Here is a 22,942-nt window from a genome sequence, read left to right as displayed (position 1 = left end):
ATGTGAAAACGCACTTAGGCTTACAGCGGACCAAACGCCAAAACATGGACAAAAGTCAAGATAATAAAATAAAACGGATGATAATAAAATAAATTGTGCATTTGCTGTTATCTGTATCCGCTGTGTCGTACCTACATAACCTATTGCTTTTAGCAGTAGGCTACTAAATAAAGTAGGGTAAGCTGAGAAGAAAAAAAAATCTTCATAGAAAATTGCAAAAAATAATGGTTTTCTACGAGGAAAAAAAATCCCATTTCATAACCCGGGTAAGCAAAGAAGAAAAATAATTATTCGTAGAAAACTGCAAAAAAATAATGGTTAACGAAGAAATAAAAAAAATCTTTCATAACCCAGTTAGCTAGGCAGAATTATTTTTTCTCATACAAAACCAGTTATCAAACTTGATTATCTACGAGGAACAAGGGGGCTTTTTTGACGCAAAAGTGCCCATCACGATAGACAGGTTCTGATTCAGGAATTATCCGTAACAATAGTTAACCCCCTACGAGTATACATAGGTACCTATTGTATTTAGGATGGAATTTTTCAATCTCCAAAATAATTCCATTCATTTTCTACGAGGTTTTATTATTATTTTACATGTCCGACCTAGCCAAGACCACAATTCCGATCAAGATTACAAGCTATCGCTGATCGACAACAAAACGCTTTCTCTCTATCACTCGTCCATATTACTGCGTTCCGATTGCCAGAGAGCGTAAGCGATTATAACTTTGTCTAGGCGTTCAGTAGGTACTTGACCAGTATTATATTCTTTGTACTTGACAGGGGAAACACTGGTGGCCCAGCGGTAAGAGCGTGCGACTTTCAATCCGGAGGTCGCGGGTTTGAACCCCGGCTCGTACCAATGAGTTTTCGTAACTTATGAGCGAAACGTCATTTGATATTTGCCAGTCGCTTTTCGGTGAAGGAAAACATCGTGAGGAAATCGGACTAATAATTCCAATAAGGTCACCCTTCGGGTTTGACGGTCAGTTGGCAGTCGCTTTCGTAAAAACTAGTGCCTATGCCAAATCTTGGGATTAGTTGTCAAAGCGGACCCCAGGCTCCCATGAGCCGAATGCCGAGATAACGCAAAGAGGATGTTGATGTACTTGACAGGGGAAAATTTTTCGCACAAAGCGAAGTAAAAAACCAAACGCCAACAAATTAGATAATTATATTTATTCCTCATAAAGCGAGTCTCAAAAATCTTACAAGAATAATAAGGTATTTGTACAAATAGCGTATTATTACAGCGAAGAGCTCTGGTCAGAGCTGGGCGGTCGCGATCCGCGGCGGCGTCTGCAACAAACACGAATCATTCAAAATTATGCGAAAACTTTGTTATCGTCATCATTGGCCACTGCATCCCTGACGGATAATTTTTGCAACGACATATTAGGAGCTACTGATCCGACCAAACCAACCAAAAACTTTGTTATACTTAGATATAAGATAATACAAAAAAAATAATACTAATGATTTGGGGCCGGTTGCATCAAACCGTATGTCACTGTTGAAGCGTTTGTTAAATTGTATTGTATGGGAAGTTCCATAGACATCTGCTGCGTGACGATGATGTGTCTGTCAAATGTGGTTGATGCAACTGGCCCTCAGTGATACTTTAACTAAGGTACTCCATAATAATTGTATACTTCATAATTAAGCACTTAAGCAGGAATAAACAAAGCAAAAGAAGTCATTATTGGATTTAAGGGTAGCTTTAGGTACGCAGCCTCAACAATATGGAAAAATATATGTACTACCTTCTACACTACATAAGCAGTGTTTGATTACATTGTTGTGGCAATAAATGCATCTTCTTTCTTTCTTATTTATCATTGTGTGATTTATAGGTACAGGCACACACTTAACAAATACTTCTATTACCTTGTTTCTTAGTCCTTTTTCACATTATCCGATCCGATATCGGGTGTCGGAATGATTTCAATGGATAAAATCCAAGATGGCGCCTGTAATGTATGGGATACAGGTCCTACATCCGATATCGGATCTGATAATGTGAAAACGCACTGTCTAAATGTGGAGGAACCAATTCGTCTTGTCCAATAACTATTATAAGGTGCAGTGGGATAATTTCGAATGACAGAAATGCTCGAGTAATTTCGAAAAGGGAATCTTGACATGATGGAAATAATGGTGATTTTTATATGACTTTCGAAACTACCCCACTGCACCTAAGTGATATCTCCGCACCCTACGCGCCGTCGGCAGGTTGTATAGTTTGGTTTAAGAGGGATTCCCTCCTGGGGACGCTACAGTTGTAGAATAAGCTGATGTCGAGATTTCACTAAGCGTCTACAATATGGGACCAAAAAAATTATCTACAGGTTTCTAAAGGGACGGTAATGTGCATGTAATATCTCCAGAGTTGCTTGGTTCAGGACTAGTTGACTACGTACTATTAGGCGGACCGTATGCTTATTCGCTACCGTGGTTGTATAAAAAAAATTGGCAAAATGATGTACCTATACTAAATCGCCTTATAAAAGCAGGTCCAGATAGAACGAGTCGCCTCGCGGGTAAATTGCGGCCATTTTCTAATTTCGAGCGCAGAATTTCGTCACTTGAAAACCTGTGGAAAACGGCCAAGTGCTACTTTTGAAGCATTAACGTTTAACCTCCTGGGTCCTGGTGTCCTCGTACGAGTACATAAGGTTTGAACTTTTACAAGAAGAAATAAAGTTCTAAATTGAAAAGCGCAAATATTTGCCAGGGATCCACGTTTTAGTCACGTCACGTCACGTTTTCTATTAGTAGTAAATGCCTAGTAGTAGTGGAATAGTTATTTGTTATACAAGGGGGCAAAGTTGTATTTTAACGCCGAGTGTGGAATTGAAAAACGAGCAAGTGAAAGGATTCTATAGTTGAACCACGAGCGAAGCGAGTGGTTCGAGAATAGAATCCTGAACTTGCGAGTTTTTTAACACACGAGAAGTAAAATACATTTGCACCCGAGTGTAACACAAAACTTTTCCCCTCACTACAGCGAGGAAACTACAACGCAAAAAATGCGTTTATCACTGCTTCCAGTAGTTCCACAGGTGGTAAATCATCTTTATTACTAGATTCACTTACTTTTATCAATTTTAAAGCAGTTAATTGAACTTTATTCAAGGTCAATTTACTTTACCCACTAGTGGATAAAATGCGTTTTTACCCGCTAGTATTAAAGGACAAAACACGTGTTTCCGAGCTAGTGAGGGGAAAATAGTATTTATGGGAGCGATATCAAGTTTAGTCCTGAAGAATCCGCTCGATGAAGCAACCCGTAGGTGCAGTCGACGAAGTAAATGCCTCGAACGAGGCATTTCTTCCCACGGATCATGACGTAACAATCCCTAACCACCTCCACCTATTTTTGGATCAGATGGTGCTTTTTACGCACTAGTGCGAGAAGTGGTTCATTATATGCCAGGTCGAAACTTCGGAGGCTCATCTGTACTGAAAAACCGGCCAAGAGCGTGTCGGGCCACGCTCAGTGTAGGGTTCCGTAGTTTTCCGTATTTTTCTCAAAAACCACTGAACCTATCGAGTTCAAAACAATTTTCCTAGAAAGTATTTATAAAGTTGTACTTTTGTGATTTTTTCCATATTTTTTAAACATATGGTTCAAAAGTTAGAGGGGGGGGGACGCACTTTTTTTTTCCTTTAGGAGCGATTATTTCCGAAAATATTAATATTATCAAAAAACGATCTTAGCAAACCCTTATTGATTTTTTAATACCTATCCAACAATATATCACACGTTGGGGTTGGAATGAAAAAAAAATATCAGCCCCCACTTTACATGTAGGGGGGGTACCCTAATAAAACGTTTTTTTCCATTTTTTATTTTTGCACTTTGTTGGCGTGATTGATATACATATTGGCACCAAATTTCAGCTTTCTAGTGCTAACGGTTACTGAGATTATCCGCGGACGGACGGACGGACGGACAGACAGACATGGCGAAACTATAAGGGTTCCTAGTTGACTACGGAACCCTAAAAACGTCGTACGATACACGTGCGAAAAGGAAATTCGTAACTCGTGTCGATTTTTTAATTCCTTTTTTACGCACTTGTATCGTAATGTACTATTTCAACTGAGGTGACGCGCTGGCGTTAGCGACCGTACTGACAGTGCCGCCGTGTGTGTGACATGTTACTCACGACGGTGTGCAGGTGCGGCGGCGGCTCGGGCTCGTCCAGGTCTAGAGCCGCGTCTATCATGGTGGTGTCGTGCAACAGCCGCAGCCGCGCCGCACTGAGCGCGCTGACGGCGCTGCTGTTGGCGGCCGTACTGACAGTACCGCCGTGTGTGTGACATGTTACTCACGACGGTGTGCAGGTGCGGCGGCGGCTCGGGCTCGTCCAGGTCTAGAGCCGCGTCTATCATGGTGGTGTCGTGCAACAGCCGCAGCCGCGCCGCACTGAGCGCGCTGACGGCGCTGCTGTTGGCGACCGTACTGACAGTACCGCCGTGTGTGTGACATGTTACTCACGACGGTGTGCAGGTGCGGCGGCGGCTCGGGCTCGTCCAGGTCTAGAGCCGCGTCTATCATGGTGGTGTCGTGCAACAGCCGCAGCCGCGCCGCACTGAGCGCGCTGACGGCGCTGCTGTTGGCGACCGTACTGACAGTACCGCCGTGTGTGTGACATGTTACTCACGACGGTGTGCAGGTGCGGCGGCGGCTCGGGCTCGTCCAGGTCTAGAGCCGCGTCTATCATGGTGGTGTCGTGCAACAGCCGCAGCCGCGCCGCACTGAGCGCGCTGACGGCGCTGCTGTTGGCGACCGTACTGACAGTACCGCCGTGTGTGTGACATGTTACTCACGACGGTGTGCAGGTGCGGCGGCGGCTCGGGCTCGTCCAGGTCTAGAGCCGCGTCTATCATGGTGGTGTCGTGCAACAGCCGCAGCCGCGCCGCACTGAGCGCGCTGACGGCGCTGCTGTTGGCGACCGTACTGACAGTACCGCCGTGTGTGTGACATGTTACTCACGACGGTGTGCAGGTGCGGCGGCGGCTCGGGCTCGTCCAGGTCTAGAGCCGCGTCTATCATGGTGGTGTCGTGCAACAGCCGCAGCCGCGCCGCACTGAGCGCGCTGACGGCGCTGCTGTTGGCGGCCGTACTGACAGTACCGCCGTGTGTGTGACATGTTACTCACGACGGTGTGCAGGTGCGGCGGCGGCTCGGGCTCGTCCAGGTCTAGAGCCGCGTCTATCATGGTGGTGTCGTGCAACAGCCGCAGCCGCGCCGCACTGAGCGCGCTGACGGCGCTGCTGTTGGCGACCGTACTGACAGTACCGCCGTGTGTGTGACATGTTACTCACGACGGTGTGCAGGTGCGGCGGCGGCTCGGGCTCGTCCAGGTCTAGAGCCGCGTCTATCATGGTGGTGTCGTGCAACAGCCGCAGCCGCGCCGCACTGAGCGCGCTGACGGCGCTGCTGTTGGCGACCGTACTGACAGTACCGCCGTGTGTGTGACATGTTACTCACGACGGTGTGCAGGTGCGGCGGCGGCTCGGGCTCGTCCAGGTCTAGAGCCGCGTCTATCATGGTGGTGTCGTGCAACAGCCGCAGCCGCGCCGCACTGAGCGCGCTGACGGCGCTGCTGTTGGCGGCCGTACTGACAGTACCGCCGTGTGTGTGACATGTTACTCACGACGGTGTGCAGGTGCGGCGGCGGCTCGGGCTCGTCCAGGTCTAGAGCCGCGTCTATCATGGTGGTGTCGTGCAACAGCCGCAGCCGCGCCGCACTGAGCGCGCTGACGGCGCTGCTGTTGGCGACCGTACTGACAGTACCGCCGTGTGTGTGACATGTTACTCACGACGGTGTGCAGGTGCGGCGGCGGCTCGGGCTCGTCCAGGTCTAGAGCCGCGTCTATCATGGTGGTGTCGTGCAACAGCCGCAGCCGCGCCGCACTGAGCGCGCTGACGGCGCTGCTGTTGGCGACCGTACTGACAGTACCGCCGTGTGTGTGACATGTTACTCACGACGGTGTGCAGGTGCGGCGGCGGCTCGGGCTCGTCCAGGTCTAGAGCCGCGTCTATCATGGTGGTGTCGTGCAACAGCCGCAGCCGCGCCGCACTGAGCGCGCTGACGGCGCTGCTGTTGGCGGCCGTACTGACAGTACCGCCGTGTGTGTGACATGTTACTCACGACGGTGTGCAGGTGCGGCGGCGGCTCGGGCTCGTCCAGGTCTAGAGCCGCGTCTATCATGGTGGTGTCGTGCAACAGCCGCAGCCGCGCCGCACTGAGCGCGCTGACGGCGCTGCTGTTGGCGACCGTACTGACAGTACCGCCGTGTGTGTGACATGTTACTCACGACGGTGTGCAGGTGCGGCGGCGGCTCGGGCTCGTCCAGGTCTAGAGCCGCGTCTATCATGGTGGTGTCGTGCAACAGCCGCAGCCGCGCCGCACTGAGCGCGCTGACGGCGCTGCTGTTGGCGACCGTACTGACGGTGCCGCTCGTCGCGGCGCTGGGGACCGTCGAACCGCCGATGCACACCTCTGGGGATACAAAATATTCTTGTTGTTACATCCTAGTTTATTGATTGCAAATTTTCTTATTGACACAGTTCTTTACTACAATAAGGACCTGCGCCTAGCCGAAATTGTTGACGCAAGGCGCAGACCGAAACGCAGTCTGGCTCTGTCACGCCAATATGGGAGAGCGATAGACATAACTGTGCGTTTTCACATTATCCGATTGATATCGGATGTAGGACCGGTATCCCATACACTTAAGCCGCCATCTTAGATTTTTGCCTTTGAAATCTTTCCGACATCCAATATCGGATCGGATAATGTGAAAACGCACTAACTACGATAACAATACTACCGTGAGGGTTTGCATTTGGCTGCGTACCCTGATTTAATTTTGAGATAAAAACATCCCTAAAGCTTATGAACCCTTCCGTCCAGGAAAGCTACAAATTTCAACCAGAATTAAGCTTAAAATAATAAAGCTTGAGTGAACGCTCGGTCAGCGGGGCGTGCAGCGGGGTGGACACTTGTATGAGCTTCAATTGTTGAATGTGAGCAATGTGAGCGTTCCCGAGCACGGGGGCCGCACACTATAAATAATGCCGCATACTATAAATAAGGCCAGTAGTAATAAGGCCAGCAGTAATTTTGCCAGGATTTACTTAATAAATTAGACAGACTGTTGAATGGCTGCATTAGGTTCATATTCGGGATCCGTAAATACGATCACATATCAGATTTTCGCCGCAAACTGAACTGGCTTCCCATTCGTGAACGCAGATCCCTGAGAATTCTATGCACTCTTTACTCTATATTATTTGATCCAGTTGCCTCCGACTATCTTATGTAAATCAAAATTTAATTTCATTTAGTTGTGAACTGCGTACGTCCCGAACCCTTAAACTGGCTATTCCTTATCACCGCACTGGCTTTATTTCCAACTCCTTCACCCTCCAGGCAGCTCGTCTTTGGAATGATCTCCCTCTTCCCTTAAGGCAAGAACAGATCAAATTTTCTTTTAAACGCATGTTACGTACACACCTCTCTAACAAGCTCAAGGATAAATGATCTGCATATTGCTTACACTTGGGTACATTATATATTATATAGTTAATTATATATTTATAGTTTGTATGTAAGTTTATATTATAAGCTATATATTTATGTGTTATACACTCATATATACATTTTCTTTTATTGGATACATAGGTAATTTGATTTGTGTTTCTTGTCACATCTCTATATTGACAATCCTGCACTAACTAAGGTTTCTGTTTGATCCAATGGTTGAGTGGTAGAGAATGCCTTAAGGCATTAAGTCCGCCATTTGTACAATTTTATGTCGTGCAATAAAGTCTAAATAAATAAATAATAGTTACCGTTGAGAGGCGTGGGGTCGAGGTCGAGACTGTGGTTGAGGTAGGCGTGGTTGCCCACCGGCGTCACTGTGAACAGGTTGCTGTAACTGCCGGTACCTGCTAACAAGTATACATATGCAGTATAAGAAACAGGCGAAAAGGAAAAAAAAAGTTACGAAGAATCGCCCGTTACGAAGACCAGGGATCAGAACCCGTTCCCAAAAACCATTTGTTATTGTTCGTAAACCGTTATATATTTCGTTGAGTGCGAACCAAATAATTTAGCTTACGGCTCTTATTTCGTTAAAGAACGGTTTATTACAGTAACGTTTAAACGAGTGAACAGAATTATTTCGGTTACCAGTATTCGAAAAGAACAGAATTATAACGTTATTAAAACCAATATTATCTGTTTCGAGCCGCTCGTCTTCGTAGGTAGCGAGCGTTTCCCTTTGTAAATGCCGAAGCACCGGGCTCGTTCAAATTTTTGGGATTAAAAATCATTACAATTTCATTCGCACGAAACGTTTTTTAAAGAACGGGTTCCGAAAAAATTTAATTCCGTTTTTCGAACCGTTTCTCACTCATAAACGTTTCCTTACAAAAGAATACCGGTTAACGGCACCGGGAACGTTAAAATAACGGTTCCGAAGAAAATAGCGGTATCCGATCCCACCTGTAGACCTTGGAAAAAAAATCGTCCTAAATCGCATAATGTGGGACTATAGAGGTTCGAGGGGGTGAGGATGAGCACCGGTGGCGAGGGGTGTGGTGGGGGTGGGGGTGGAGGGGTGTCACGCGACGTACCGTTGTGGTCGGCGGCGGGCTGCAGCGTGACGGGCGCGGGCGCGGCCAGCGCCGCCACGAAGGCGGGCGGCAAGTCCTCGTGGTTGTCCGGGGTCACGATGCCGCGCCTGCGAACAATAAACATGACCAATTATATACAGCAAACTTTACTAAATAACTTAAAATCTACTTTATGCTTCCGTTTTAGTCGACACCGGAAATTGTTTAGCGACGATGTTCAATTCGTCATTCGTCAAATATATGTAATTAAATATATCAAATACCTGTTCGATTAGGGCGTAAATGTATCAGTGCTGAAGATTTACTAAAATATTATTAATATTATTATAGATACATTGTGTAAAAGAAAAGTCGTGAGACTTTTAGCCTAAAAAATTACCCTCATTAACGCAGGCGTTGCCGCGCGAGCACGGGTCCGGGTTGCCTCGTGGCACGTGTGTAGTGTACAGTGGTGACCCGCTACGTACCGGTCTATAAGGCTGGGCGCTAGCGGGCCGCACAGCACGTGACAGCAGTTGGCGCAGGCGTTGCCGCGCGAGCACGGGTCCGGGTTGCCTCGTGGCACGTGTGTAGTGTACAGTGGTGACTCGCTACGTACCGGTCTATAAGGCTGGGCGCTAGCGGGCCGCACAGCACGTGCCAGCAGTTGGCGCAGGCGTTGCCGCGCGAGCACGGGTCCGGGTTGCCTCGTGGCACGTGTGTAGTGTACAGTGGTGACCCGCTACGTACCGGTCTATAAGGCTGGGCGCTAGCGGGCCGCACAGCACGTGCCAGCAGTTCGCGCAGGCGTTGCCGCGCGAGCACGGGTCCGGGTTGCCTCGTGGCACGTGTGTAGTGTACAGTGGTGACTCGCTACGTACCGGTCTATAAGGCTGGGCGCTAGCGGGCCGCACAGCACGTGCCAGCAGTTGGCGCAGGCGTTGCCGCGCGAGTACGGGTCCGGGTTGCCTCGTGGCACGTGTATAGTGTACAGTGGTGACTCGCTACGTACCGGTCTATAAGGCTGGGCGCTAGCGGGCCGCACAGCACGTGCCAGCAGTTGGCGCAGGCGTTGCCGCGCGAGCACGGGTCCGGGTTGCCTCGTGGCACGTGTGTAGTGTACAGTGGTGACTCGCTACGTACCAGTCTATAAGGCTGGGCGCTAGCGGGCCGCACAGCACGTGCCAGCAGTTGGCGCAGGCGTTGCCGCGCGAGCACGGGTCCGGGTTGCCTCGTGGCACGTGTGTAGTGTACAGTGGTGACTCGCTACGTACCGGTCTATAAGGCTGGGCGCTAGCGGGCCGCACAGCACGTGCCAGCAGTTGGCGCAGGCGTTGCCGCGCGAGCACGGGTCCGGGTTGCCTCGTGGCACGTGTGTAGTGTACAGTGGTGACTCGCTACGTATCGGTCTATAAGGCTGGGCGCTAGCGGGCCGCACAGCACGTGCCAGCAGTTGGCGCAGGCGTTGCCGCGCGAGCACGGGTCCGGGTTGCCTCGTGGCACGTGTGTAGTGTACAGTGGTGACTCCCCATACAACCATTTCAGTCGCAAAATCTTCAAATCAGTAACTAACTGTCAAATGTGACATAACGCGTGGTAACGTCGTGCAAACAATGCGACCGTATTGATTGATACAATAACAAAATGTGGTCGTCGTGTGCACTCGTTACGGTAACAAAATGTGTACGAATTTGTGGCTGTCAATGTCACTGTCAGAATGACTTTTAACGACACTTTATTAGTCGACGTTTGCACACATAACGGTAACAACATGTGGACGAATTTGTGGCTGTCATTGTCACTGTCAGAACGGTTTCTGACAGTGACATTGACAGAATTTGTACACACATGTGTAGGTCTGATTACCGAACTGCTCCTAAACCACTGTATCCGCAAATGACAATCTGAAATACGAAGGTTTTGTAACGTAGTATATTTTCTTGGTCGTAATTAATATTTTTTTATAAATCTAAAATCGAAATTTCTTTAATTTTATTTTGTTTCAAATCCTCAATTAGTGCAAAAATACTTGCATCCACACATGTATGCACTTTTCTGCATAATTTGTGCATGGGTTGCCAGATAGCTAAAAATAACCCATTTTATGAGATTTTAAATTGTTACTCCAGTACATTTTGATAAGTTAAATTAATATAATTATATAGAAATAATGCAGAAAATTATCTTAAATACATAACAAAATGCTGTAATATAAATACTCTAAATAAGAGGCCTGTCTGGAGTGACAATCTTGCTATGTACATCATAGTAAATCTTTCATGACTCTGATGGAGTCTCAAATAAATATAATATATTAATTCGATATATTATGTCTTCCTGGGTTTGTCACCCTATGTCCTTGATTGCTCCATATGCAAATAGGTTAATGATCAAAGCGCTAGGGCCAACCTCAGGCCTCATGGGACAACCAAAGGTATGTCATCGACCATGGTTGGTAGTTAGTATCGATCTCGTCGGTCCGCTTCCGCGCTCTCGGGCAGGTTATACATTTTTGTTGGTTGTTACATGTTGCTTTTCGAAACATACACTGCTGTTTCCACTTCGCCGCGCTACTAGCGCTTTGGTGGCGAAGCATTTTGAAAACCATGTCATTTTGGAACATGGCGTACCTGAAACCGTGATTTCGGACAACGGAGCGCAATTCACGGGATCAGAGTTTAAGCAGTTATTGAAACGCTACAACGTACCTAACATTTTTTACAGTCCGCGCTATTCTCCGCACGTGAATTTAGTGGAACGTTATAACAAAATTGTAATGACCGCCGTAGCGTCTTACGTAAAGGAAAATCACCGTACATGGGACGAAAAACTGCACCAGATTAGGTTTGCCATAAACAGTGCAGTCAGCGAAACCACCGGGTATTCTCCTTTCTTTTTAGTTCACGCTAGGGAACCGGTCATTAACGGCTCCTTTTATAAAGATACCGATAAACAATATTGTGTAGGTATACCTAGAGAGGAGTATGCGGGCGAATTTGGTTGTTTGAAAGATATTTTTGAACAGGTTAGGGTACGTATGTTGCAAGCACATGAAACAAATGCCAAGTATTATAATATGAGACGCCGAGAGGCGAGATTTTCGGTTGGGGATATTGTTCAGAAGCGTACGTACACGCAAAGTGACGCTTCTAAGTTTTTTATGTCGAAGCTCGCACCTAAGTATGAACCGTGCAGAGTTAAGAAAGTTTTGTCCCCATTAGTTTATGAGCTCGAAAGGTTGGACGGTCAACCAATCGGGTCGTGGCATATTAAAGACTTTAAGTAGGTATTAACGGGAGTCAGGTTTTGAGGTGGAAGTCATCTCTGGACGCAAAGCCTCGAGTCTATAGGACTTGTCGCTTTGCCACCAGGGTTGACAACTGCTATCACCTAGCTCTCGTAACATAACATATGCGGTTGAAATCGTTAGTAGTGTTAAATATTCGGTAAATATTTAATTCACGAATTTTGTTCGGAACGTGGCGAACAGAAAAGCTGCTTCGTTACTATGTTTGCATTGTGTGATGTATGTTAGGTATTATAAGTGTGTGAAGTGTGTTAGGCGCGATCGATACTGTGCTCAGTCTTAAATCGAATTGGGCTGTAGGTACTTATAGTTTGGTTAAGAGTTTGGAAGAGTTATCCTTGGACGCACGATCCCTCGTCTTGTACCTGTCGTCGTGCCGCCAAGGACGACAAACCACTCACCAGCTACTGTGCCTCTCAACCTCAAGGTCAGAGCCGTCTTTAATATGACCAAATAGCAACATTTGATGCAAAAATTTTGTCAGGTACTACCATACCGGACAAACACAGAAATAGTACGTTTTTTTTGTATTTTGTTAGCGTATCCTTTAGGTAACGCGTCGTTAGGCTAAATACCTAACGTTTTAGTTTAGGTACTATTTCGCATGTTGCCACGCCTAGTTTTTGTTTACGGTATACCATGTTTTGTGGGTGTTGTGCAACATGATTTTGGATGTTTCGTTTCCTCCGACAAGTTAGTCGGGGACACGCTTTTGGAATATTTAGGAGTTTAACTAAGAGGGATTAAAACTTAGATTTTGACGATTTTGTTTTGTTTGGAACTTAGGTTCTTTGGATTTCGGAGTCGGCCCATAGTTTATGGACTAGACATTTTCATTTTGCCCGGACAAGCAGAGTATATTTTAAGGAATGCTGATCAGCGGTCCTGGCGTTGGATATTGGCTTTCTTAGCACAAGGTGCTACATCGCGTTGTGCTGAGAACGCCAACGGTTCGTTCACTGGTTGTTAGGTATTACGGAGGTTTTTTCTATGTGTTGCGCGGTTGGCCTCATAGTTTTTTTTTACCTGCCGTTATTGATTACGTGGGTTCGAGATTTTTTTAGTTTTGAGTTTTGTGGATATGGCCTTTCAGGCAAGTTGTTGAAAATGGTAGAATTGTTTAAAAGTTAGGAAGCTTTGATGGGTTTGTGTAGACATTTTTTTGAAATAAAATCTCGAAGCCTCGTTTTGTTTTTCCCTTTTTCATTGTCCTTCTGGGATACTATTTCTTTTAGTATTATAGTTTAGTTTTCTTGCCTTAGGGTTGTTTGTTGCCTTGGTTCCTCACAGTTCAATGTGATGAAAGCCGCTGGGGACAGCGGGCGGTTCACCTACGTTGAACCTTTAAATCGGGGAGGGAGGTATTGTAACGTAGTATATTTTCTTGGTCGTAATTAATATTTTTTTATAAATCTAAAATCGAAATTTCTTTAATTTTATTTTGTTTCAAATCCTCAATTAGTGCAAAAATACTTGCATCCACACATGTATGCACTTTTCTGCATAATCTGTGCATGGGTTGCCAGATAGCTAAAAATAACCCATTTTATGAGATTTTAAATTGTTACTCCAGTACATTTTGATAAATTAAATTAATATAATTATATAGAAATAATGCAGAAAATTATCTTAAATACATAACAAAATGCTGTAATATAAATACTCTAAATAAGAGGCCTGTCTGGAGTGACAATCTTGCTATGTACATCATAGTAAATCTTTCATGACTCTGATGGAGTCTCAAATAAATATAATATATTAATTCGATATATTATGTCTTCCTGGGTTTGTCACCCTATGTCCTTGATTGCTCCATATGCAAATAGGTTAATGATCATGGGTGGTCCATTTCCTTTTTTGACCCTTTTGGGTGCACACGCACTTTCTCCACAAGACCATACCACATGGTGGTCAAAACGGTGGAAGCAGAAGGCCTGCAATAATCCTCGGATTGAGTAAGTATCTGAATTGTTCTGATCAACTCCATAATGGCGTGAAACGTTGTGGGTTTGTTCCTAACCATGTGCTTGGTTATTCACAGGGATGATCTGTCTTCTGCTGTGGGATTGGGAGCGCTCCGCTAGGAAATTTCTTTGACCTTCGGCGGTGAGCTGGTAAATCGGATTGTCTTCTATTTTGTCATGCTGGTCTTGAGAGCATTAGACTAATGTATTTTTATGTCGCTTTCAGGAGCCGGGATATTTATAGATATATATATTATTAACTCTGGAAATCCTTGTGACCGGCGCAAGTTCTGAGTCCTGTTTGCTGGAAGACGGCCTGCCTCTGCCGCATTCGTCTCGGTGTCCACGTGGCACGCGTTCCGGGTTGAAAAGTCTCCGCAGTGCAGCCAACATTCCCCGGGAGGTCCCGTGCCACCTTCCACAGCTTTCCCGAAGGTTCACCATCTTAGAGGTCGGTCCAATTTATCCTTCTAATGGTCAGGGCAACTGCGTCAGCTGAAATTTAGTTAGATTAAATTCATAGAGTCAGTAATTTAGAGCAAGCAAATATTTTTGAGAACTGGTACCTAGGTATTTTAATAGTATAATTTCTAGTTAAAAAATTAAGATAACTTGTGTGAAAATTTACTTAGAACCCTTTTAAGCGACCTAGCTTCCCGCTGAGCTCTGTACATTTCATTGGTGTCGAACAAGAGAATTATAGGTCAGTTTTCACACGGTTAGCGCAGTAAGTAACTAAATTAAGAACCAACTGAACAAACACATTTTGGCAAGAATTTTCTTTATAAATAAATGTTATAAAATATACAAAATCTTAAATTATTTATCTCCACCAGATACTTCCCCTAGCAAGCTTATTTCGACACCGTTTTTTATTATTTTCAGTTTTAGTATTTTTTTTCTATTATTATCACTTGTGTCCTTAATTTTGTACAGCCGGAGCTTTAAGTTTATTTAACAGTAAGGCACCCTGTGATAGTTTCTCAAACTGTCTTGTGAAGTTGTGGACAGGTTGCTTTGAAACATTTAAATATGAGCGAATTAAATAATAATAAACGACGACGACCATTTAAGCACTCTTCGACATTTTATAGAAATGTGGGAAAGTTAAGAAAAGTGCAGAATGATAATACAAATAGATAAGCACTTTGTAGTTACTTAATGTATTAAATATATAATTTTTAATTCTTATTGATAAAAATGAAGTGTAGTGTTGCTTTACACAATAAAAGTAGGAATCAAATGAAATAGAGTATTTACTGTGATATTAATAGAATTTCTGTTGCGCAATGATAGTTTTTTTCAGTACAGATGCTGCTTTTTTTAACGCAGTAGTGCGAGCAAATCAAGCAATGATTCATTTATTGTCTGGTCGAAACTCTTAGCTTAGATTTAGGTACTGAAAATCGTCGTACGATACACGTGCGAAAAGGACATTCACAACTCGTGTCGATTTAAAACACTCCCTTCGTTCGTGTATTAATTTATCGCTACTCGTATCGATTTTCCTCTTTTCCGCACTCGTATCTACAAGTATTTTGTTTGGGTTACAAAAAAAACACATTATTTACTCTACTACGTTTTATTTATGTCTCTTTAACATTACAAATTTGTAGACACTTATCTATACAAAAATCTTGACAAAAGAAGTACAGATCGCTGAAATTAATGTTGATAGTAATATTAATGACGACTACTTCAACAAGTTTCAATTGTGAAATGCCGCAAAATACTAGTTGCTCTATAGAAAACCATAATAATATGATCCCCGATCCTTTACAACCCAGCAGCTCGGTACGCACGTTACAATTTTTTTTTAATCTTCTTTAGTGAGGGCAACTGAGTACGACGGCATATTTAATTGTTTATAAAGTTTGAGGACACCTGGAAAAAATAATACAAGCCATTTTGAAAATATAATAAATATTCACTGCTTTCGGTCACGCGTGTACGCTGCGACCATTTTGCGACCGTTTGTCGACCGTTTGGTGACCGTTTGGCGACTGTTTTTTACATGGAATATTACCGTCTTAATCCATATTTTAACAACTTTATTGGTTTTCTAGGAAATAAAACTATGGAAACGGATTAAATCGCGTATAATGAATTTAAAATACATCCCGACGTTTCGAACTCTTTACAGCGTTCGTGGTCAACGGGTGACTGAGGAAAAATTAAAATGCGCAAAAGCTACCCACTTACAAGAAATATTAACGAACCAATTCTATTGGTTGGTTAATATTTCTTATTATTATTTCTTGTTATTGGTTTGGTTTTTGGTGGTGGTTGGTTGGTGGTTGGAATTGGTTTTCTAGGCATTATTTTTATTATTTCAGTATAGTATATGCACCGGAGCACTAAAACTTCACCAATCAATATACATAACACGCAAACACCGAGTAGTCAATAATATTATTACTGGTTAAACTGAGGTAAATTGATGGCGCGTTGATAAATTTAGACTTATTTTATGAAATCACTCGAGCAATTTAATTGGCCATGGTAATTAGCCCACATTATATTACAAATGCAAACAATATTTATCTTTAACAAATTCTTACGCCATTACATTTTAATGTCAAATGATTTTATTTCTTTTTTACTTTGACGTCTCTGACAGTCGCCATTTGAAAAGAATGAAATGAACGAATGATTTTGGGAAAGTAGTCGCCAAACGGTAACAATGTGTGCACGCGTAGTGCACACTTCTGTCACTTCTGTGACCATTTGTGCCTGTTACCAATCGTCCCCATTTGGGTCGCCGCGACTAAACGTCGACCGTACTGCGACTAAGCATTGAGACCCGAAGACCTGTGTGTACACAAAATAGGAGGATTTGCGTAGGAACGGCGACCGATTATGGTTATATGGGTCGCTACGTACCGGTCTATAAGGCTGGGCGCTAGCGGGCCGCACAGCACGTGCCAGCAGTTGGCGCAGGCGTTGCCGCGCGAGCACGGGTCCGGGTTGCCTCGTGGCACGTGTGTAGTGTACAGTGGTGACTCGCTACGTACCGGTCTATAAGGCTGGGCGCTAGCGGGCCGCACAGCACGTGCCAGCAGTTGGCGCAGGCGTTGCCGCGCGAGTACGGGTCCGGGTTGCCTCGTGGCACGTGTGTAGTGTACAGTGGTGACTCGCTACGTACCGGTCTATAAGGCTGGGCGCTAGCGGGCCGCACAGCACGTGCCAGCAGTTGGCGCAGGCGTTGCCGCGCGAGTACGGGTCCGGGTTGCCTCGTGGCACGTGTGTAGTGTACAGTGGTGACTCGCTACGTACCGGTCTATAAGGCTGGGCGCTAGCGGGCCGCACAGCACGTGCCAGCAGTTGGCGCAGGCGTTGCCGCGCGAGTACAGGTCCGGGTTGCCTCGTGGCACGTGTGTAGTGTACAGTGGTGACTCGCTACGTACCGGTCTATAAGGCTGGGCGCTAGCGGGCCGCACAGCACGTGCCAGCAGTTGGCGCAGGCGTTGCCGCGCGAGTACGGGTCCGGGTTGCCTCGTGGCACGTGTGTAGTGTACAGTGGTGACTCGCTACGTACCGGTCTATAAGGCTGGGCGCTAGCGGGCCGCACAGCACGTGCCAGCAGTTGGCGCAGGCGTTGCCGCGCGAGTAAGGGTCCGGGTTGCCTCGTGGCACGTGTGTAGTGTACAGTGGTGACTCGCTACGTACCGGTCTATAAGGCTGGGCGCTAGCGGGCCGCACAGCACGTGCCAGCAGTTGGCGCAGGCGTTGCCGCGCGAGCACGGGTCCGGGTTGCCTCGTGGCACGTGTGTAGTGTACAGTGGTGACTCGCTACGTACCGGTCTATAAGGCTGGGCGCTAGCGGGCCGCACAGCACGTGCCAGCAGTTGGCGCAGGAGTTGCCGCGCGAGCACGGGTCCGGGTTGCCTCGTGGCACGTGTGTAGTGTACAGTGGTGACTCGCTACGTACCGGTCTATAAGGCTGGGCGCTAGCGGGCCGCACAGCACGTGCCAGCAGTTGGCGCAGGCGTTGCCCCGCGAGCACGGGTCCGGGTTGCCTCGTGGCACGTGTGTAGTGTACAGTGGTGACTCGCTACGTACCGGTCTATAAGGCTGGGCGCTAGCGGGCCGCACAGCACGTGCCAGCAGTTGGCGCAGGCGTTGCCCCGCGAGCACGGGTCCGGGTTGCCTCGTGGCACGTGTGTAGTGTACAGTGGTGACTCGCTACGTACCGGTCTATAAGGCTGGGCGCTAGCGGGCCGCACAGCACGTGCCAGCAGTTGGCGCAGGCGTTGCCGCGCGAGTACGGGTTCGGGTTGCCGCTGCCGCGCCGCGACGAGAATGAACCCTTAATCTGTAACAAAACATTTAAACACATCAAAAAACTTTAAAAAAGTTACGATATATTTTTTAGGCACCGATATATTTTCTTACTAGCTTTTGTTAAATTCGAAAATTGCGGAATGCTCCATACAAAATTCCACCCCCCATATTAGGGAAGTGGGGGGTTAGAAAGAGACCAAACATAGCTTACGTCACTCCCTTTAACTATCTCCAGTTCAAAAATCACGACAATTCACCGCTCTGTTTTGCCGTGAAAGACGGACAGACACAGACACTTCCCCATTTATAATATTAAGTATGGATGAACGCCCAGTGGGCTATTTCACTAAGCTACAAGTTATTATCTCTTCGTGAAATGGTTTACAAGTCTCCACACCAATACCTAGCGCTTCGGCCATTTTTATTGCCAAAACACGTCTGCTTCGACCATTTGCCTCGCGCGGAACTTTCCGTGCTTGATATGTTAGCCAGTTCAAATACTCACATCTTCATTAGTAGTCTGGTCTGTGGAAGCGAGGTACGTATGGAAGCCGGCCAGACCTAGCACAGACCACACGGAAAGGAAGCACAATTTGCCTCGCGAGGCAACACGTAATACTCACATCTTCATTAGTAGTCTGGTCTGTGGAAGCGAGGTACGTGTGGAAGCCGGCCAGACCCAGCACAGACCACACGGAAAGGAAGCACACCCCCGCCGCCAACGCTGACGCTGGCTCCTAGAAAAGATGACAAAAGATTAATAGATACTTTGCCGCAAACACCACTAACATACGAAACACCGTCGAATACAAACATGGCATCTCAACGCGCGCCATTTTTTCTAACACTCCTTTGATTTGAACAAAGAAAGAGTACGATTTCGATCTCTAGTGGAACGCGCGCTACCTCGACCGCTCGCCTCGCCTCGTCTCGCGAGGACATTGCCTCGCGAGGCTGGTCGCTCTGTGTGGACACAAATGTTAATTTACCTTCCTTCCTTATCTACAACAGCGCACACAGAGCGACTGTCGCAAGGGAATGTAGATTATTGTAGATGTGCCCAGCAGAGTGGAGTCTTCCTCAGCCAAGCGATATGCCTCGTCCGAGGCAAATTGGTATTTTTGCCTCGCAGGGCCATATTCCCCAACTTCCTTAGCGCGGCGGCCAGGGTCATCGACCTGGCTTCGATTCGAGCACCACGTTGGCGACGGCCCACGCGAACACGAACACGGCGAGAACGAGAGCGACACCACGAACGTGTAGGACGCGCGTTAATCCCTACTATACCTAGCCATCTAGCCAAGGCAAGTCTATAGCGCACAGAGAGCAAGCAGCGTCGGAAGGGCATGCCAATGTAGAATGTAGTGCTGTGCATGTCAATGTAGTGTGTATCTATAGCACTCCAGAAGCGAGTGTCCCAAGGGAATGTCAATCTAGATGTGACCCAGCAGAGTGGATGTCTTCCTCAGACAAGCGATATGCCTCGTCCGAGGTACATTGGTATCTTTGCCTCGTCCGAGGCACACATCTACATTTTGGCTCGCGGGTCCACTGCTGTATTAACTATTAGTTACCTTTCTTAGCGCGGCGGCCAGGCCCATGGACCTGGCCTCGAGCGCCACGTGCGCGACGGCGCACGCGAACACGAACACGGCGAGGAACGAGAGAGACACCACGAACGTGTAGAACGCGCGGTAGTTCCGTCGACCGACGCAGTTGCCCACCTGGAGGCAACCAAATTGTTTAATAAAAAAAAACAGTCGAATTGAAAACCTCCTCCTTTTTTTGAAGTCGGTTAAAAAAGAGCTAACACACTGACGAATCCTCAACGTAAGTTGAGACTCCAGTGCCTGTTAACATAAATTCTCAGCTTCAGCTAAACGCGACGCTAAGGCATTTAAGACATGAACAAAATCGAACACATCTGGTAGGCCTCCGTGGTTCAGTTGGTGAGAGCATTCGCTATTCGGTATTTTTTCCGTCTTTATTTATTTATGTAAACTTCATTGTACAATTGGAAAAAGTACAAATTGCGGATTGCCTTACGGCATTCTCTACCAGTCAACCATATGGAAAAATAGAAATTCGCCTTTCCTCTAATTTGATAATTTTTCGCTCTATTAATACCGGCTTAAGCCTCCGTCACACATAAAGCATTTTGAAAGCGTAGCGTTAGCTGAGCAAGCCGTGCGCATTCCGCTCGCAATCCGCGCTCGTTAGTTTCCGCCGGTGTCAGCTGGGCGCGACGCCAGCGTTCGTCCGTCGCGCCGCTATCATTGCTATCCGCTAACGCTCCGCCTACGCTCTAAAAACGCGCATGTGTCGCCGAGCTTTTATTTAGCGGCCGGAACAGTTTGCACGAGAGACAGTATAGTGCACGTGTGTATGTGTGTCTCACCCATGGGCAGTGGTGGTCGAACCTCTCGACGCAGTTGTCACACAGCGAGCAGTGGACCGGAACAGCTTGCACGTGAGACAGTATAGTACACGTGTGTATGTATGTATGTGTGTCTCACCCATGGGCAGTGGTGGTCGAACCTCTCGACGCAGTTGTCACACAGCGAGCAGTGGACCGGAACAGCTTGCACGTGAGACAGTATAGTACACGTGTGTATGTATGTATGTGTGTCTCACCCATGGGCAGTGGTGGTCGAACCTCTCGACGCAGTTGTCACACAGCGAGCAGTGGACCGGAACAGCTTGCACGTGAGACAGTATAGTACACGTGTGTATGTATGTATGTGTGTCTCACCCATGGGCAGTGGTGGTCGAACCTCTCCACGCAGTTGTCACACAGCGAGCAGTGGACCGGAACAGCTTGCACGTGAGACAGTATAGTACACGTGTGTATGTATGTATGTGTGTCTCACCCATGGGCAGTGGTGGTCGAACCTCTCCACGCAGTTGTCACACAGCGAGCAGTGGACCGGAACAGCTTGCACGTGAGACAGTATAGTACACGTGTGTATGTATGTATGTGTGTCTCACCCATGGGCAGTGGTGGTCGAACCTCTCCACGCAGTTGTCACACAGCGAGCAGTGGACCGGAACAGCTTGCACGTGAGACAGTATAGTACACGTGTGTATGTATGTATGTGTGTCTCACCCATGGGCAGTGGTGGTCGAACCTCTCCACGCAGTTGTCACACAGCGAGCAGTGGACCGGAACAGCTTGCACGTGAGACAGTATAGTACACGTGTGTATGTATGTATGTGTGTCTCACCCATGGGCAGTGGTGGTCGAACCTCTCCACGCAGTTGTCACACAGCGAGCAGTGGACCGGAACAGCTTGCACGTGAGACAGTATAGTACACGTGTGTATGTATGTATGTGTGTCTCACCCATGGGCAGTGGTGGTCGAACCTCTCCACGCAGTTGTCACACAGCGAGCAGTGGACCGGAACAGCTTGCACGTGAGACAGTATAGTACACGTGTGTATGTATGTATGTGTGTCTCACCCATGGGCAGTGGTGGTCGAACCTCTCCACGCAGTTGTCACACAGCGAGCAGTGGACCGGAACAGCTTGCACGTGAGACAGTATAGTACACGTGTGTATGTATGTATGTGTGTCTCACCCATGGGCAGTGGTGGTCGAACCTCTCCACGCAGTTGTCACAGAGCGAGCAGTGGGACGCGCGCGGCGGCCGGAACAGCTTGCACGTGAAACAGTACTTTAGTTTCACTACGCGTCCCCGGACTAGCACCTCCCTGTCAAACAATAATAATCACGTCAGACGCGTTCATTCAATTCGTCTAATAATCAGACCATAGATTAACTAGAAGAAGTTTATACCATCCCTTACAATAAAATGCGGCAGCCTAAAGACGTGCAAAAACTTGATAGCGCCACTTAAAATGCCTTTGTCATTGATTAAACTTGTAGATGGCGTTATGTGTATCACTTTGGACAGATTTCTGGCTATTATTTTTCATCACATTTGCTGTTTAAAGGTATCATTACGTCTACGTGTACTGAAGCATAATGTACTATTTTATTCCCAAGGGAATAATGGATTTAGTTTTAAAAATGAATACAATCCGTACAATACTTCAGGCAAAGGATGTTTCAATCTGCCAAGGATTTTTATTGCACAACCAAAATTTGTCTATTAAGCTATAAAAGAAATTATAAGGTATGAGAAATGCATTTTATTTATTTTTTACAATTATCTCAGTGTGTTTTGCATTTATTTCGTAAACTTAACTGAGATAAATTGTTATAATTTATAATCTGACAACATGCTCTCTACTCGCGCTTGACCGCGTGCGTACGCGAGGCACCCACCGTTGCCTAGCAACGGAGAGTACAACAGATCAAAATACCTATTGAACTGAATGAAAGATATGTGAAATTTTAGTTCAATCATATGATTTATCTGCTTTTTTGAACATTGCATTTAATTTATACGCAGTATTTTCGAGTTTGTTTTCGTTCAAAAAGTGTTTGTTATCAAAAACAATGGATTTAATATGAATAATCTGATGTAAATCAAGATACACTACTGGTCGCAACGCCGCCGGTTGAAGGTTTTGCCTTATAACTGTTTCCTCTGTATTTTTATCTCAAATGTGATGAAAAACATCGTGTGTAACTCGGGGAGTATGAATATTACTAACTCGAGTCTTTAAATCGCTCCGGCAAGCCGTCGCGATTTAACTTACTCTCGTTAGTAATATTCAACTTCCTCCCCTTGTTGCACAATGTACTATTTTGCACGCATAAGCGGTTGCATTTTATTGTAT

At 46.4% G+C, this 22,942-nt stretch overlaps 1 protein-coding gene across 5 annotated transcripts in view; it reads right to left on the bottom strand.

Annotated features, from left to right (window-relative positions):
- Positions 1–1,162: 1,162 nt before the first annotated feature.
- LOC125226282 (palmitoyltransferase ZDHHC18) overlaps positions 1,163–22,942 on the bottom strand; it is a 29,662-nt gene continuing 7,882 nt past the window's right edge. For 4 of the 5 annotated variants that reach the window (XM_048130216.1, XM_048130219.1, XM_048130215.1 and 1 more), the window contains 8 exons: positions 21,775–21,907; positions 19,771–19,920; positions 18,820–18,933; positions 18,106–18,227; positions 8,663–8,769; positions 7,877–7,975; positions 6,337–6,521; positions 1,163–1,305 (listed from right to left, as the gene is read on the bottom strand). In XM_048130216.1, coding sequence (XP_047986173.1) covers positions 1,273–1,305; positions 6,337–6,521; positions 7,877–7,975; positions 8,663–8,769; positions 18,106–18,227; positions 18,820–18,933; positions 19,771–19,920; positions 21,775–21,907 — 943 coding nt within the window. In that variant the 3' untranslated portion in view covers positions 1,163–1,272. The remainder of the gene's footprint in view (positions 1,306–6,336; positions 6,522–7,876; positions 7,976–8,662; positions 8,770–18,105; positions 18,228–18,819; positions 18,934–19,770; positions 19,921–21,774; positions 21,908–22,942) is intronic. The other variant, XM_048130217.1, reaches the window with a different exon arrangement.

This window comes from Leguminivora glycinivorella, chromosome 5 (assembly GCF_023078275.1).
Source record: "Leguminivora glycinivorella isolate SPB_JAAS2020 chromosome 5, LegGlyc_1.1, whole genome shotgun sequence".
In the NCBI taxonomy this organism is placed as follows: domain Eukaryota; kingdom Metazoa; phylum Arthropoda; class Insecta; order Lepidoptera; family Tortricidae; genus Leguminivora; species Leguminivora glycinivorella.
The sequence above is the reverse complement of the archived record's forward strand: the minus strand, read 5'-3'. Positions and strand labels throughout refer to the sequence as shown.